At 39.6% G+C, this 17,903-nt stretch overlaps 1 protein-coding gene across 10 annotated transcripts in view; it reads left to right on the top strand.

Moving 5' to 3' along the window:
- LOC125768359 (protein phosphatase 1 regulatory subunit 12B-like) overlaps positions 1 to 17,903 on the top strand; it is an 85,881-nt gene that overhangs the window by 60,673 nt on the left and 7,305 nt on the right. For all 10 annotated transcript variants that reach the window (XM_049435896.1, XM_049435897.1, XM_049435895.1 and 7 more), the window contains 6 exons: positions 2,541 to 2,709; positions 7,780 to 8,226; positions 8,308 to 8,433; positions 8,511 to 8,586; positions 8,677 to 8,797; positions 9,297 to 9,393. In XM_049435896.1, coding sequence (XP_049291853.1) covers positions 2,541 to 2,709; positions 7,780 to 8,226; positions 8,308 to 8,433; positions 8,511 to 8,586; positions 8,677 to 8,797; positions 9,297 to 9,393 — 1,036 coding nt within the window. The remainder of the gene's footprint in view (positions 1 to 2,540; positions 2,710 to 7,779; positions 8,227 to 8,307; positions 8,434 to 8,510; positions 8,587 to 8,676; positions 8,798 to 9,296; positions 9,394 to 17,903) is intronic.

Here is a 17,903-nt window from a genome sequence, read left to right as displayed (position 1 = left end):
TAACGCACCCGGTGTCTGAGAGTCTGATGAACGTGTTAAATGATGAATTTGTCCATTCCATTATTGCGGCACACTAATGCCTCCGATAACGCTAGACTCAGAGGGAGTGAAGCTGCTTTTGCGGCAAGGACACTCCGAGCCACTGACGGTCGGACTTTCCGCTGAGAATGGTATGAAAATGGAAATCGTTTCAACATTCAATGAATGTTTCCCGGTCATGATTTCTACTAGAATTCCTGTGCGAATGATCTTTACCGCAGTTGAGCGTTTTGCTTTAAAGCTTTTTGTGCGATTGTGGCTGTGTGTTGATGAAATATTTATCCATTCGCTGTATACATCTTGCCGAGCACACGGGGTAATGGCTAACCACGCTAATGGTGTGGCGTGCATTTGATGTGCAATCAATCACACCAACTGCCACGGTGACAATGTGCAATGTGTTTTGTGATTGTATAATGCAGAGATGCTTTATAAATGCTATACATTTCCATTCCAGGTCTTGTCTGTCTCCTTCCTCAAGTACTATTATTATATTTTCCTCATTTCTATCTGTCGCGACCAGATAAATCACGCGAAATCAAGCTATGGACTGTGACCGGATGTATTGTGAAAAAGATGTTGTAATATTACATTTTCTTTATTTTGCTTTAAACATTTTCGTATCCAGACATTAGCTTAGCTTGTCTAAGGTGTTAAGTTTTTTTTTCACTCAAATAATACTTTAAATAAACAAGAATGGAAAATAATAAAAAATAAAAATAATTCTATAAATTTGAAAATATCCTAAGGCTTAGCTTTTCTGTGAGTAAATTTGCAATTTTTTCTAAATTGATTTCTTTCAATGCCAATTGATTTAAATACGTTTCTTTTCACTAAAATACTGCTTTAAATACAAAAATAATGAAAAATAATAATAAAAAAAAAAATTATATAAATTTGAAAATTTCCCAAGGCTACTATAGCCTTAGCTTTTTTTTGGGAAATTTAGCAAAATTTATAAATTGACGTATTTCAATGTGAATTTGTTGAAATAAGTTTCTTTTAACTCAAATAATGCTTTAAATAAAAATAGAACAAAAAATAATAAAAAAATAACAAAAATCTAAAAATTTGAAAATTTCCTAAGGCTATAGCCTTAGCTTTTTTTTGGGAAATTTAGCAAAATTTTAAAAATTGATTTATTTTAATGCGAATTGATTGAAATAAGTTTCTTTTCACTCATATAACGCTTTACATGAAAAAAGAATAAAAAATAATAAAAAATGCGATAAATTTGCCAATCTCCTAAGCAGAGGCGGATCCTGTTTCATGTCCTTGCCGATCAGACTAGCCCGCTTGTTCGCTTATGCAGGTTTGATAGTTAGGCAGAGCGAGAAGTATATTCATTTGGCTAGTTTGGGTATTGTACACATGTATTCCGTTTCAACTAATGAGCATCAAACGTTTCAACTCATTTAAATCGCAACTCTTAAGAGTCGCTGCTAAAACTCCTCGTGGTGAGTGAACGAAACTCGTTCAATACAACCTTTCAACTCACTCTCTCACTCTTACTCACTTTGCACATCTCTAGAGCTGAAAAAGATAGAAGAAAATTAAAAGTAGCAACGTTGAACGGATGCTAATTCATGTCACGACAAGATAAATTTACTTTATTTCAAACGCATTCGTAAACGTTTAACTTTCCCACATCGAACGGTCAGTAATAGAATGGAAAACGACTCCTCCTAAAAGGCACAAGGATAAACGAGTTCATCTCACCCATCTAGGCTGCCCAGAACTATGTCTAACCCGGCCACGGGCGCTAATGACCACTACACCATAGGCTTCATTAATAAGAAACACACTTTTCTTGGGTGTATCGTGACAAACACTAAAGCCACAAACAACACGAAGGACCAAATTCTTGACCGCACAGCAAAACCTTGGCCTCATGCCACTGGTGTAAATGGAACCTTTTTTATTTTTAGCACTTCCATTTTTCCACCAAACGCTTTTCCAGTGGAACATTTTCGTGGTTGCAACTAACTCCCCCACCCGTTACCATTCCCGAAGCCGATTATCTGTCCTACGTGTTACGTGTTACGAATGGAATGTAGTGGAAAATGGGAAGCAGCACGTCAGGCATTTCAGTGCCACTTAACCATCAATAGAAGTTGCATGTCGTCCACTGGTCCAATGGATGGGTTTAGCCCGAAGTCAAGGCTACGACAAACGGTCACTGGTACGGTTGCCTTCGCTTTCCTTTCAAAGGTTGAACGGTGTAATTAACCAGCGCGGCTGACCGTCAACTTGGAACTTGGTCACCGTGTGGTTCAATGGTCTTTGCAGCTGTTTGTGGAGTTGTCCTTTTTCGTTTCTTTCCAGCGCAATTTTCCGTGTGTGATAAAAAGATAGCCACCATATACGTCGTTTAATTTGTTTTTAATCATTCTACCCATTGCATAATTTTGCAATTTATTTCATATTAAATCAAAACACATGAGTTTAAAACGAAAAACAAATAAACATATTTAATGTATTCCTTTTGCGTTTTTTTACAGGCGCCGAGCACAGCAGCTAAAGGTTGCAAAACAGAAGGAAAAAGAATGGCTAAAAGCGCAACGGAGCCGGGATCGAATGGGGACGCAAACGTCCTCATACAAACGACACATCACGTTCGAGGATAGCGTCGTTCTATTGGAGGCAGCGGCACGAAATGACATAGCAGAGGTTAGTATTTTAATGCTAGTGTGGTAGAGAAAAAACGAAATGTAAAAATGGGTTTTTTAATTGGATCTCATACATCTTTGGAAGAAAATGGGTTTTTAAATTGTTTTCCAAAAAAGAGAAGAGTAACAAACGGAAAACTTAACGTTAGGAAAAAATCTTTTAGAAATATCTGTGGAAAGTCTTGAGCAAAACGAAAATTACAATTTTTACGATTTAAGACATGTTCTTTAGTTCCTTCATGCAAAAGGATTATTTCTACCTCAAGCAGAAAACCACAGGGTGGCCACTCAACCGGGAAATCGGGAAAACCGGGAATTAGTCGGGAATTTTTTTAAACCGGGAAAAACCGGGAAAACATCGGGAATTTCTCCGAAAAACCGGGAAAATTTTCTTTCATGTAATACCGAATTAATCGTCAAAGTGTACAATTTGAAGAGTTTTTTTATTCAAACAAAACGGCCTAGCCGTCCATGTACATACAGGTACATATTTTTTGAGGCGCGTCTATTTTTCCCTCTAATAAATTTGCAACAAATATGATTTTGGCATTTTTGCGGTGATTTTCTAATGTTTCCAGTCCTAGTGCAATGTACATAGTGTCCTAATGTACATTTTGCGAAATAACTCGGTTCATTTAGCCCCATAGCTCTGTCCATTTAGCCCCACCTTGACAAATTAGCATCACGTGAAACATTTACTTTCAATAAACATTTTTAGGGTGTTAATGTTATACCTATTGTGTTTAGTTTTGATTAAACTTCTTCAAATGCCTATAATTCCCAAATTCTCTTTTGTTTTAAAATGATGTCAACTTTGAAATACCAAAACATGTAAACTGCTTATACTAACTTGAAACTAGAAGATTTTATTTAAATTTTATTAGATTATCGCATCGAAATTGAATCACGTATGAACAAGTTACAGGCCTCTAAAGTTGCAGAGAAACCCGATTGTGGTTTACACACATGAACCTAATTTCTGGAGCCATGAGGTGAAATGAGTAATCGAAATCGGTTTGTCTACCAAAGTAGCCATTTGCATGGAATTGGGTTAAATGTTAAATGATAAAGAACTTCGGCATTAAACTACCGCGCAATGTTTATTTACAACCGAGAAACTAAGTGTTGCGAACCGCCAAAAACCGGGAAAAACTTGGAAAAAACCGGGAGAAAACCGGGAATCTAAAATTCTGATTTGAGTGGCCAACCTGAAACCAAAACAAACGCTATACGTAAAATTTATTTAAAAACTTTTCTTAAAATACTTCAAAGTAATTGCGTACATAAAAAAGCTCTCTAAAACTGTATATCGTTTGCGGTGCGATAAGGTTTTCGCTTAATTGCTTCGAATATGTGGGAATACTTTTTCCCCGCTCTCAAAGTTTCGGATGAATGAAGTTTCGAATTGCATCTTGATAGTCAGGAATAGAATAAAAAACAATAATGCCCACACACTGGTGCTAGCTATCGGTATCACACTAAGGATATCTTTCCTCACAACCATGTCATGCCATCTGCTAAAAGCCTATCACCATTAGAAAAGCCCATTTTTGTAATCATATACGTGCGCTTCCTTCAGTGTAAGCCTTTCTGAGTGACTTTTTCCGTAATGTCTTAGTTAGCTTCTCAATACGGACCGATGCGGTAGGATTGCTTCAGCTATACGCGAAACAGGAAATAGATGAAAATCGGACCTGCTGGATCCTTCAGAATGAGGTCACTGAATCACTTTTACTCTGTGGCGGGTTTTCCTGTTTCCAGTTCCTTCGGTCACTTCCGGTTGCTATTAGTCAGGGGTCGCATTGACCATGATTTCTACGCTTTGCCAAATGTCTTTACGGTACGGCATATACACGTGCAGGTTGCAATCGTTTGCAATAGTTGGTGGGACATTCATTCCCTTATTCGGTGTGTTAAAACCTGTGCCAAATCGTGTAAGTGTACAAAACGAGCGGAGTCCATTTTCTAGGTTATAGTTGTGTTACCAACTACGAATGATGTATCATCCGTTGGCCGCATTCTAGTGCCGTCTTAGATGCTGCTGCAGTTGAAAGAAAAATTACCATTTTCCGGTTACTGCTTTCCCGTTTTGCAGACTGTTTGCAGACGGTTCCACAATTTTGCTCACTTGTCACGCGAAGTACCACCGCGTGACTAAATGATGTAATTCGGTTGCATACCTTTCAGGCGGGTACGGCAGTTCCTAATCGAAATAGGTTTCTTCTCGGTACTTTATGTTCCGGACAGACGTTTCGTATAATTAATGTCTATCAGGAAACAATCGTTGTCCTTAAATCCAAACCAAGCAGCATTTTTATTTGCAGCAGTGGACTTTGAAACTGTATATGGTTGCATATCTTTCCCGCCGGAATGAGGCCAACTACACCATGAATGGGGCATTTAAACGAATCAAAACTCATTTCCATACGGGGACACCGGCGAATGGAATTGCAAAACGTACAGCAACCTACACACCTGACCATTAGCTCTAGCACATCCAGAATAAGAAGGACCTCATTTAAATACAATTCGCATTGCTAATCGACCGTTAAGCTCGGTAATGCCGAATGTACGTGCAGCTCTTACCAAAAACCAGAGAGACTCCACCACGGAAAACGAACTACTTAATTCTGACCGCATTCGTTAGTGGCTTTTTTAACAGCTTTTCGACATATTCTCCCAAGAAGAGATACACTGTCGGTCGACTTGCACGGTACCATGCACGATAAACACACAAAAGCCCGAAGGTCGATTTACTTCCTGTACTCTTTGGCGGTAGAAGATGTTTATTTTTGAAATTTTACTACCCTGGTCTATCATCTCCATTACAGTGGGTCGTCAGCGGTGTCATAAAGCTGCAAAGTAACGGGCACTAAACCAGAGCTGGCAGTAGTTTCGAGGAAGAATGTTTGCTGGTTTCGGTTTTCGTAGTAGTACAATAAAACTGGTCGATAGAGAGTGCACTTTGTAAGCGGTTAGGGTAGTAGACAATTACTATTGTTTTATAGCAACTGTCTGAGTATGCGATGATAATAATTCTTCAGAAAAGGAAACTATTTTGGATTAATTTTTAATTCGATTTAGCGATGAGAAAATTTAATATTACTATCCTTCGTACTATGAACCAGTTCCTTTATATTTTTCCTGAAATAAGGGGCACGTTTGAAGTATATAGTATGTAAAACATGTAATTCAAATTCAAATTGAAGTATCAGACCCACTTTCCAGACGAGGATCTAAATTCTTCTGACCCTGAAATGCAACCACCTTGACCAACCGCAATGTTGCAAAACAAGGTACGAAAGGGATCTCCTTTCCCGTGAATCTCTGCAGACATTACAAGGCTCCAGCCGTATCCCTTTATTCGTTAGCAAGAAATCAATAAACCCACAAACAACACTTCAAAACCACAATACATCACTCCATCCACCGTGCGGGGCCGACACACAATACAATTCGCAGCTCGTCGTGCAACTGCCGTTAAAAGATGATCCTGGAATCCCTTCAATACCAGCCGACTTCGATGGTGTACCGGAAAGGACAGTATATTTTCCTATAGCTAGCAGGTTCCAAACCTCCTACGACTTGCAAAGAAGGTTGTATCTCCGGCGTAAGGGAAGGAACTGGAACTTGGAACGGGATGGAAAATTAGTTACTTTCGCTTCGTTTCATCAACTCCCGCTGGGATCAATTCTGCAGCGGCTTGGGATTGTTGTTGTGGGGATCGTTCCAACACCACCGACCAGTTTCGGAGATGCTTCAGAAATAGCAGAACTCACGTGTTGGGGTCAGGTCAAGGGCTGAATTTTGTAATTTTCCAGTGTCCCGATAAATCTATGGTAGGAGATGTTCATCGCCGGACCGAACTGTCCACATGATATAGATTGGACGTTTAATCCGATAAGCTTCGGATGAGTGTGACTCAACTATTAATTACCGCATTCGATGAGATTTATCTCTTGTTTATAGACCGATGGTCTGTTGTTAGCAGGCGTGATAGAGGTTATCTCTGCGATGAGAGTAAATTGATGGTTAAATGTGAAACATTAAATAAGTGATCTATCGGCTTTTATGGTTTAAAGCTTACAGATCTTATAAATCAGCTATAATTAATTGTCATCTCACCATATCTTTTAAAATATCCGGTAGATAGTATAGATTGTTGGAAATAAGCTTTCGTTCCTCGAATTGACTCTTTATTGACTTTTGAAGGTAAACTTTTATTCCGGTGGGAAAACTATCCGATGAAGCACACTTTCTGTACTGCAAAGTTTTGTCGCTTTGCAGAAAAGAAAGTAAAGATTCTTTTCCCTTGACGAGAAAAAACTTATTCGTGTTTCATCACAAACCAGTAGAGAGAGAGAGACAAAAAAATCAGCGTCCTACATATCCTCACATGAAACATAAGACGTGTGACTGTAGGAATTCTGGCAAAACCCTTTCTGTTGAACTATTCTTTTCTTTAGCGATGACTAGCTGAAATGAACAAACACTCAGCGAAGAAGAACAAATATACCATCAGGGCGCATCTTGGTTCCGACTGTTCCGGCCCGTCCGAAGCTTAGCTCGAAGTGTATGTGAACCGTCACACTGCTGTACATATGGACTTTTATTCTGTTTGGTGTACTGGGGTGCGTTGGCGGGCAAGTAGAGTAAAGCTAACATTCTTGACTTTGGAAACCAATTCCCTGCTTCCATATGACCTTCGTCGAAGGGTTAGCATGTCCTTGGATACAGTTTGGACATTGCCTCTAGCCAAGCGTTTGTATGACTTGGAACGGCAACAAACTATAATAGTGCTGTTGATGATGATAATGATGATGTAATGTTGGTTAGTATGATCATTTTTCTCGAAAGGAACAAAACCATTGAAACATGAGCACCTGACGAGTGGTCATTATCGACTGTGGGAAATGATACTTGCATCCGTTTCCGTTCCTCCTCACTATTCTTGATTACATCCGGCACCGAGCGATAGGGTTCTAGCTTGGTTTGGACTGCAAAATACGTATATTCTACCTTCTGCCTGTTATAAAGCCGAACTCTCCTTCTCTATCATTCTCTTGCACAGGTGGCAAAATTGCTCCAGAAGGGTGTCACACCGGATGCAACGAACATGGATGGACTGACGGCACTGCATCAGTGCTGCATCGACGACAATGCGGAAATGTTGAACCTGCTCCTCGATTACGGTGCGAACGTGAACGCACAGGACAGCGAACGGTGGACACCGCTGCATGCGGCTGCTACCTGTGGACATTTGAATCTGGTAAAGATATTGATAGCACGCGGCGCAAACCTGCTGGCGGTCAATGCGGACGGTAACATGCCGTACGACATCTGCGACGACGAGGAAGCGCTCGATTACATTGAGGCGGAAATGTCCAAGCGGGGCGTTACGCAGGAGCTGATCGACGAGACGCGGGCGGCTACTGAAACGCAGATGCTGCACGACCTGCAAGACATTGCCCTGCAGGGTGGCGATTTAGAAATACCGGATCCACAGGGTGCAACGCCGGTAAGTGCCAGATAATCTGTCGTGTGACGCCGGTGAGAATATTCTCCTTTATAATGTTGGTTTGGTTTTTATTTCTTTCAGCTTCACGTAGCATCCGCCAACGGGTACACACGGGTCGTCGAGTTCCTACTGGAGCATCACACATCGACCGATGCTGTCGATAACGATCTCTGGACACCGGTTCATGCTGCAGCCTGTTGGGGTCACGTAAGTTTCTCCACCACAAGTTAGCGTCCTTCTTCCAAACTATGAAATAATGTCATCTTCTCACTTGAACTTTGCAGCTAGAAGTCCTTGAAATGCTTGCCCAAAGTGGAGCCGATTTGAATGCCAAAAATAAGAACGACGAAACACCTTCCGGTGAGTGCAAATGGGAATAGAATCTTTCCACCTTACATCATCACGCTAATCACTGGTTTTTTTTTTTTTTTGTTTTGACAATAATTTTAGATATTTGTGAAGATCCAGAAATACGAGAACGAATAGAGCAGCTAAAGACGGAACAGGAGAGCAAACGGTTAGCTGAAGCGCAACGCAAACGTGTCCGGCGGTCGCAGAGCAACAACACGAGGTCAGTTAGTATGCCCGTGTACAAGCGCTTTTATGGTTGAGTGACAAATCCCAAAAGAAAATGCTACCCACACTTCTAATTGTGAATCGAGCAAACGAATCTCTTGCGATCACTTCAAACAGAATTAAGATTAATGTCGCTACCGCTTTGAACAGGCTGAATTACTGTATTCCCTCGATAGATAATAGGATTATACACTAAGCAAATTGTTTGGCTAAAGTTTGCCATCAAGATACCGACTAGAAGGTAGTACGTGTAAAGAACTCCCACGAGAACTTAGTCTACGGAGAACTAAGTTAAGATATCATGTTCACACCACGTCGGTGTATATTGTCTGGCCGTACCAAAACCACTGCGAAGTTGGTGTCGTAATCCTTTTGCTGTTTGTGAAAACCACAAAACTAAATTGGAAAACGGTAGCCGTGTGTCAGCGGTAGCGGTACCATCAGCTCTGAACGATGCTAACCGTTTCCCCCGTCTCTCTTTCTCTCTTTAACAGGGCACAATCCGTGAGACGAACATCACTGCGCGATAAGGGCCTAACGACCAAAAAGGATGCTGTAGAGGAGGCTCGCTTCCGACTACAAGCGCAAGAGGTAAGTTACGTAGCTGGGTTAGCTTTGGGTTTAGATTTGTACATGTTTAGACTAAGAAATAATAAATCCAACGAGGCGCCGTTTGTTTCGTATAAAATTTGTAACACAGAAATACCTCACCAAAAGAACCTAAGGCATTAAAGTAGTGGCTTAGTCTCGAACGTAAAATCGCAAGCGTCTCAACCGATCGACTTTCATTCGTTGTAGCGAGCAGTAGTAATTAAAATTTAATTTTCTCAGCATAAATGCTGCACCATCAACACTTGGTATAGGATTTAAGGGCGATAAGGGAAAACCTTTCGACCAAAGCGAACGTTAACTGCGGACAACTTAAAAGTTCATAAGCCTAAGAAGTTTTTCAATGTCGGCAATGGTGATTCAATTCCCTTCGCATAGAAGTTGGTCGTACATCGCGATGGTGCGGTAAAAGGAGAACGACTTTGAAAACTTTTTGGTTGTCTGTAATAAAACACGGCTGAGATAGAAGTAGTGGTGAGATGTTCCAAAGCTTTAAACATTAAAAGCACTACTAAGCACTAAGGATACATGAAACAGCCGTTAGCGGGTGGCTTTAGTATAGTTTTATCTTATTGTATGTTATTCAACTATTTGTGTAATAAGGAGCGTGATATGAATTTTAAAGTTTTCATAGATATGTCTATATTTTATATCTTTTTTTCATAACATCGATTTTATTCACATATGATACAAATGAAAACCTAATGCAGAAAAAACCGATACAAAGTATCATCACATACAAAAAGGCGTTGTTTTCGCTAGCTATCGAAAATTCAATTTGCAGCCTGTATGTGACAAACGTATCAGTAAGGCAATGAAAGGCCTCCGCAAATAGATGGACGTCCATCGGGGAGTTCGCATTAAATGTCCTCTTTTTCTCTCCTCCATAGCCTGTAAACGATGATGAAGTGTACAAAAGTGCATGTGAGGCTTACGGAAAAGAACTGCTCAATTTCAAAATTGAACGTTTAGAACCATTCACAGAACGGTGCAGCCTTTTTTGCACTCAACACTCCGATAACTAAGCCTTCAATAACTGACGACCTGCCGTAGACATTGAATATTTATGGCAGATTAGAGGAATGACGAATAACGGATGGACCAGTGGAGGCAGGCGAACTTTTTGTGAGGGTGATGGAAATCAGGAAATTCGGACTTGATCCTCTGTGCATACACCGGAAATAGAAGTGTTCGAGTGGGTGGCGATAGTTCGGCAGTTCCAATCAATAGAGCATATGTGGCCATATTGCACTTGATGAAAAGCTCGTACGAAGCATGCTGTCACCATCTCGTCCAGCAAAAAACCATTTGAAACCCCTTACTAATGTTAACGTTTTTCTGTTTTGCCTCGTGATGTGCTACTCTCGACGTTGCTTCAACTTTGACTTTCAAACGTTTTATATCTGTCGATGTTTTTTTTTTCTCTTAAACAGACTTAAAGTCAAGCACAACGTACACTGTCCACTCTAATCTCTGGTACATATCAAAACGTACCTTCTCATCCTTTCCTGCTCCCCGTTTCCCAGTCCCAGTCAGTTTGGAAACTTTTGATTGTTAAACTGTGCACTGTCGCGGTGCTGGTGAGCGGGATGGAAAATTGAAATTGTCTACTTTTTACCGTATTCGACCGGTAAGAGTTTGGTACATTTTTGTACCGACAGCCGTGTCTACCCAATCGATGGTTGGTGTGGCAGTAAAGAATTGCGGCTTAAACGAAAGGCAATCAAAAGTTTTTGAATTATAATGCAAACGACATGAGTGACTTGAGGTGCCATTATTGGTATTTAAATTATAGTCACCAGGCTGAGATTCGAATTCGTGTTTTTTTTTCGGAGTAATTTTGAAGCAGTGAAACAATTTTTTCAAACGAAATTGAAACATGACTTCACTGTGATAAAAAAAGAATGAACTTGACTAAGTAAACATAAAATTGCCAAACACAATTAGAAACGGTACAAAATGTAACACAAGAAAGCTTCTTTGGAAAAAAACCAATAATGAATTGTGTACTTTGGGTAGTTAAACGAGAGATCGTACCTCTTTCCTTACGAATGGTGGTTTAATTAATTTGCCAAACTTTAAATCAATGTTGCTGTTGCTCTCCCTTGATTGCTGGAGGCGACCTAAAACTTCCTCCTTTCGTACATTTTGCTGCTGCGAAATGTTTCGATTTGTTAGAGACAATTTTTCACAGCAACAAATTGATCTTTCATTTGTCGGGACAACACCGCCACGATGTTTGTGTTATTGTCAATGGTAATGAATGTTGTGTCTCAAACTAAAAACACTGAACCAGACAATGTTTAATTGGATTCAGGGAGTTGCTGTCATGGACGAAGAACTGTATTTGACGTAAGCTTTTTCTAGCTTTTCCAAGGATCCTTGTAAAAAACTGATTGCATATACTATAGTACAGATAACTTAAATTACTTAAATTTTAGTATAAATAATCCTCCATTAATTTATTCACATTACACAACTATTTCATTACTCAATTGTGTGACTGTTTATACGGCAAATTTGGAATGTTTAACGTTCGGTGAACATTGCAAAGGGTTTCATCCACCTTTTGCGGCGTTCGGTTCCAGCTCAGTAGACTTTTGTGAACTTTGACGCGGAACCTCAAATGGCGTTACGTACGCCTCAGTGCACCCACCAAATGCATGATTGATGATGACGATTTTCCTACGGGTTTGAATTGATTGATTCAGTCGTTTACTCACACACACACACACACCCGTGCCAGGAGTAGTAAACAGGCGAATCTCGGTATTTTTCTTGCTTTTCGTCGATTGAAAGTAGGAAGTGAAATGATTGTTGTGCGAAGGTTGTCTGTTGTACGGGGCACACTATTAGTATTTGTTCGTTCAAAGCTCTGTTAATTATAGCAAACGTTAATAAGCGTACAAGAAATAGTTGTAATTCGTTGCGCTGCGTCAAACTTTGCTTTAAAGCACTATCAACGCACGATCAATCAATATTCGGTTCATATCAACATTGTTGCACGCACTAAGGTGCCTTCTTTATAAAGGGTAGGCAATACATTGTAATGTACTCTCATGTACATGAAACATTCCGGCGATGTTTTACATTTTGCTTTTCCCTTTTTTCATCAGCTTTGCTGTTTGTAATGCAATTGTTTATATGGACTGATTTTATATTTTAATTTTCTCGATTTTATTTTGTTAATAAATTCTTTTAAATGAAGTTTTAGAAGTATGTATAGAAATGTTAAATATAGTTTTAATTATTTTTAACTTTTATTTGTAACATTTCCCATTTGTTAATCCTCATTGACGGGGGCCAAAGTGTTTCGCTCGACTCAAATAGCAAAACCCCATCTACAACAGTGTCATTTCCGTTGATTGGCAAACTTTTCCGGTTGCGGTTACCCAAAACCAAGAACCTTCTCACAAGTGCGGACCGAAAACTTTCTCGCCTTTCAGCCGGTACCTCCTCGTTTGCAGTTTATAATTGCATCACGCGCGGTCAATGGCGTGCGTTTGGTGCGCGTTTTACGTACACCATTTACGTACACGCACGGCACTTCCGGTGCTCGGTGTCCCGGTTTTCACTTTGCGTTCGTTGCACTTCCCACCGAGTGAATCTTTTGATCGATAGTTTTAACTAATTAAAACTTGTTTTGTGCATGGTTTTTGGAAAACTGCGTGACAGAAGGGAAATTGCGCGATGGCATTGTGGTGCGCAAAAAATGGCAAAAGATTCTTTTGGGCGGTGTTTTGGGATTTGAAAATAATTTGCGTTCGAGATTTTAACGTGTTGAATTTGTAAATAAATATTTTAGTAAAATAATTTAAAAAAAAAATAAAAATATGTATCAAAAAATAAATAATCAAATATATCTTACGTTTGTTATGGGGAAAACATACCCTCACGAATACTTCATCACATTTTTGGTTAAAAAAAATCACGATCATATGGATGGAAACACACCTCAAAAAAGGGTCTATGTCCGGCTTTTTTTCTGTTTTGTTCACCAACCGAATGCACTTGTGTTTAACAACGACGCAAGTGCAACCCAACACGCACCCACACTTGTTGAGGCGTATCGAAGAAAAAAAGAAACAAAACAAAACCCCCCCAAACACACCCTAAACGCCATGGCGCACATCGAACTCGCGTCGCCTTTATCGTTACGATGCGTTAGGAGGGATTTTTTTTTTTTTGGATGATCGTACACCAAGGTGGGGGTTCGTTCGTGATACCCCGTCCTAAGTCCACGTGTGGTGCTAAAAAAAACAACGCTTCACTTTGCATTACATTACCTCCAGCCGATTCGCCCTTTGATTAGAGGGTTGTGTCCCTGTTACACGCACACACTAACACGCAAGAAAAGGAAACTTATTTTGCTTCCATTAAAGCCAAATCACCCGCACACTTGTTCACACAAACGTGTGAAACGAGTTAGGACGTGGAAACGCGTGCCAACTGGAAGGATGCGCCAAGGAATCATCGTGCGCACGTTACCCATCCACGAACGGGTGTAACGCCCGTCCCCCCACAGGCCATTCGTTGGTGGGTTTTGTTGCCGAAGCCAAAATTTCCATCACCCACCTGAAATCGACTGAAGCGAATCACCCAAAAGCGGTTCGGCCCTGTTCGGTCCGGCGAGTTGCGTTCAGTTCCCATCCAACAACGGTCCATCGCACGTGCGCACACGTGATCGGTTTATCGGTCGCGCGTTAGTGATATTTACTCCGTTTCGTGCCGCAGTGTTTTTTTGGCTCAATGCGTTACGCTTCATTTGACGCTGGAGTGACGGTTTTCGGGGGGGTGTGTGCAAAAGTTTGTTGATTGAAAAATATTGTACACCCGAGCGTGAGCAAATACAGTGAGATGCCGTTTTTTTTTAAGGCATTTTAAGTGAAAAGCATAGCGTGATAAGGACTGCGTCCTAGATGGATCTTCGTGTATGAGAAATACGATCACCAGGTTGAAGATATGTGGGTTGAGTGTTGTTGGTGAATGAGCAATCATTAGTATCATGCAGTGCTGCGAGTTTGTTTTAAATTATTTGCAAAACAATACTGTCTACTGTTGTGGTTATTAGATTTTGAAATGTAACGTGTGAAATTTATAACTGAAGTGAATCAAATGAATAGTTGCTATAATTTCATCAAGTCTAGTATACATTACATTGTATACCGAATCACAATTTACTGATAAATGAATGTTTTAAATATTGTGTCACATAGTTAATGGTTTGAGATACATAATCACATAATCACAGATACATACACAAAATATAGGTGGATTTTTTTTAAATTTCTACACACAAAGAATTTTATAGCAAAATTTAATATTATAGCTATAACATAATTACAGTGGAGCGCCGATTATACGAGTACCTTTTATCCGGCTGTCCCATTATCCGTGCAGCTCGGAAATGACAGTTCCGAAGGAGAATTGACATATGACATGCAAAACCGATGATGGCAAGAAATAAAAGCTTCAATAGGGAACGATATAATTGGCTTAAATTTAAAAAAAAGAACACAGATTTGCTTTGCAAAGTGTAAAAAAGAAAATTAACATCTAGCTTTATAAAAAAAAATCTACCCATTACACACTAAACACTAATATTTATCAATAAAAAAAGTTATGCCTATTATCCGTGATATTCGCTTATCCGGCAAGGGCTGAGTCCCGATGAGCACGGATAATCGGCGCTCCACTGTATATAGCTCAAGATAAGCAATTCAAGCAAATAAGAAAACAAAAATCAGTTGATATCTAATTGGTGTCGAATGGAAGTTCTGAGATATATTTTTGTATACTTCTTGCCAAACTCAAATCTTTTTATTCCATTTCTCCATTCCTAGCTGGAAATAACACTTATTCGTGTGTTGCTAATTTAATTGCACGAAAAAAAATATGGTTACATCCCCATCGAAATGTCCTAAAGCATTAGGCACGCAATGATGTTTGCTCCGTGTTTCTATATTCTTTCATGTCCATGTTGTGCTTCATCAAGCAAATTGTATTTCGCGTGAATACAGCCGAAAATTAGATCCACACCATTGCCAAAAATCAATGTCAATTGAATTGAAACGTCCGCCTGTGCGTATCTTGTTTTGCCGTAGCGTTATGGATCATTGATTCAATTCATCTGCGCCATTACAGTCGGCGTTTGTCTTTTGTTTCGAAAGGACAAACATAAATAAAATTGTCGTTTGGTTGAAACTTTTGCTTTAAGGGTAGCATTAGTCGCTTTTGTCGGCATCAACTTTCTGGGGACAAACCTTTAATATAGAATCAAAACATTCGCGTAATGCGTATTGCATAAACGGAACGGATGCAGGAGCAAATTAATTAAGCAGTAATGAGTTCGGCCTTTAGTTGACTATTTATTACGACGTAATATGCGAAATGTGGGCAAAGATAAAAGAGCTAAAAGACAGTAAACCACGCCGTATATATTGCTTGCTTGATTAAGTTAAGTTTTAATTATAATCTTCGCTCGTCGGGACGGTTCGACAGCAAAATGGACAATATGCTTCTTCCCGCACCTCGGAAGGAATAATATTTTAAGAGCAAAGAGCCTAGATCAGTATGCCGATGGGGAGATTTGCTTTTATTGCCCATTGTTTATGTGTTCCCTGTGCTCTGAAGGAATGTCCTGTAGGGTAGAGGACGCTTTTTTTATTAACACTAGAACTACTGGAGCAGCCATTTTGACTGGAACGCTTTATTTTCATCGCATTTTTTTTTTGGGTTAAACAATCCCAAGGTAGTTAGAACATGAGGTTAACATATATATTTTATAGTACGATCTGCAATAAACTATAAAATATACTACAACTCTTAGAAATTGTTTAAAACGCTTAAAACGCTTGGTAGTTATAGTATTCAAGACACGATTGCTTAAACTGTACAAACCTTATCCAAAGTTAGTAATAAAATTAATAGCAATTAAATGGTATATATTCATTACAATGAGCTTCCAACCGGTTCATAAAAGGCCGGATCATTACGATATGTAAGGCAATTGAGGGTACATCGATCCTCGTTTTAACCACCTTTTTTCTCTCTCTGTCTCTAAACCGTCTGCAAAAATCAATCACTTTCAATTGACCACTCCCCGGTCAATCATGGCCACGGTTGGGTTGAACATACCGACAACATAACCATTGCGTCTCACTCTTCCCCCTCCCCCACCAAAACATTGTGAATCGGATGCAAGTTGATTGTGTTTTACGCACGCATTAACGCATTGTAGTGCATTCCCGGCTGGAAATGGCCATTTTTCGTCATTCGCCAACAGCGTTTACCGCCATCTTGGTTTATAGCGCCGGGTTTTAGCTTTTTTTTTCATTATTTACGTCCAATTATCATATAAAAGCTTGAGCTTAGAGCCTTTTTCTTTTGCGCGCTTCTTTCGCGGAACCCTTACACAATCTATTCTTGAAAGTCGAAAAAATACCTGTTCCGATGCTCGTAAACTACAACAACAACAACACATGGTACTGCAAAGGTGTATCTCACCCCAACTACTTCCCCACAATTCGTACGTTCGTTTAACGTCACGCACCGTGCGTTTGTAGATTTCACTTTCGATTTCGTGTCTATGTGTGTTATGTTTAGGGTTTTTTTTCTCATAATTTACACTTTTGCTGTAGCATTTATAAATATTTTTCCTCATCACACGTATGCTTCGGTACAGTGCTGATAGCTTAAGCCCAGGGGCAAGCTTACGGTAGAGAAAATAATTTTCCTTTAAATGTTTTTTATCATAGTGAAAATTTTGAAGTTTCTTTGTTACATAATTTCTTCATGGTGTTTAATTGTGTTTTTCTTCGTTAAAACATTTTATTCGATTTGGAGTTATGTAGTTGAACAGCTGTTTATCAATCCTTAATTGATATCTCTTTTACCCAAACTCAGTAATTCTAGTTTTATTTACAACAACAGACCCATAAGTGAAGGTCATGGTGGATATTTATTTCCTTATTTTTATATGGCCGGAGTACCAGTTACGACCTTCAGTAGGACGTTCGGAAGTCGTTTTGGACGTTTGAAGTGTGGCCTGTTAACTGCTTCACACTTTCCATAATGATTTTAAAATTCCCATTCAATTTTTGCCCAATTCTGTCTTGTCTGTTTTTGCTCATCCACCACATACGCCACACATTCTACAAGGTCATACGAACCCTCTACTTGAATGGTGCTGGTGCTCCGTTCCGCTTACCGGCTCACTTCCGGAGACAAACGATTCGAAGCTTTCAACCGTAAACGTGTGCGAAACCAAATTTTCCTTTCCTTTCGTGGAACTGCGCGTCCAAAGGTTTTCCACTGCAATCATCTGCCTTTTGGGGCCTCTCCTTTTGAGAGAGAAAGAGAGAGAGAGAGAGAGAGAAAGAGGGATAAGAGTTCGGACGATAGAACTTCCTTTTCAATTATTGTTTTATTTTACTGCATTTGATGCTAATAAAAAAGTATTGTCTTTAAAAAAAAAACCGTATCACTAGTAG

The sequence above is a fragment of the Anopheles funestus genome, chromosome 3RL (genome assembly GCF_943734845.2).
Source record: "Anopheles funestus chromosome 3RL, idAnoFuneDA-416_04, whole genome shotgun sequence".
In the NCBI taxonomy this organism is placed as follows: Eukaryota; Metazoa; Arthropoda; class Insecta; order Diptera; family Culicidae; genus Anopheles; species Anopheles funestus.
Note: the sequence above shows the minus strand (reverse complement) of the source record. Positions and strands in the feature narration are given on the sequence as shown.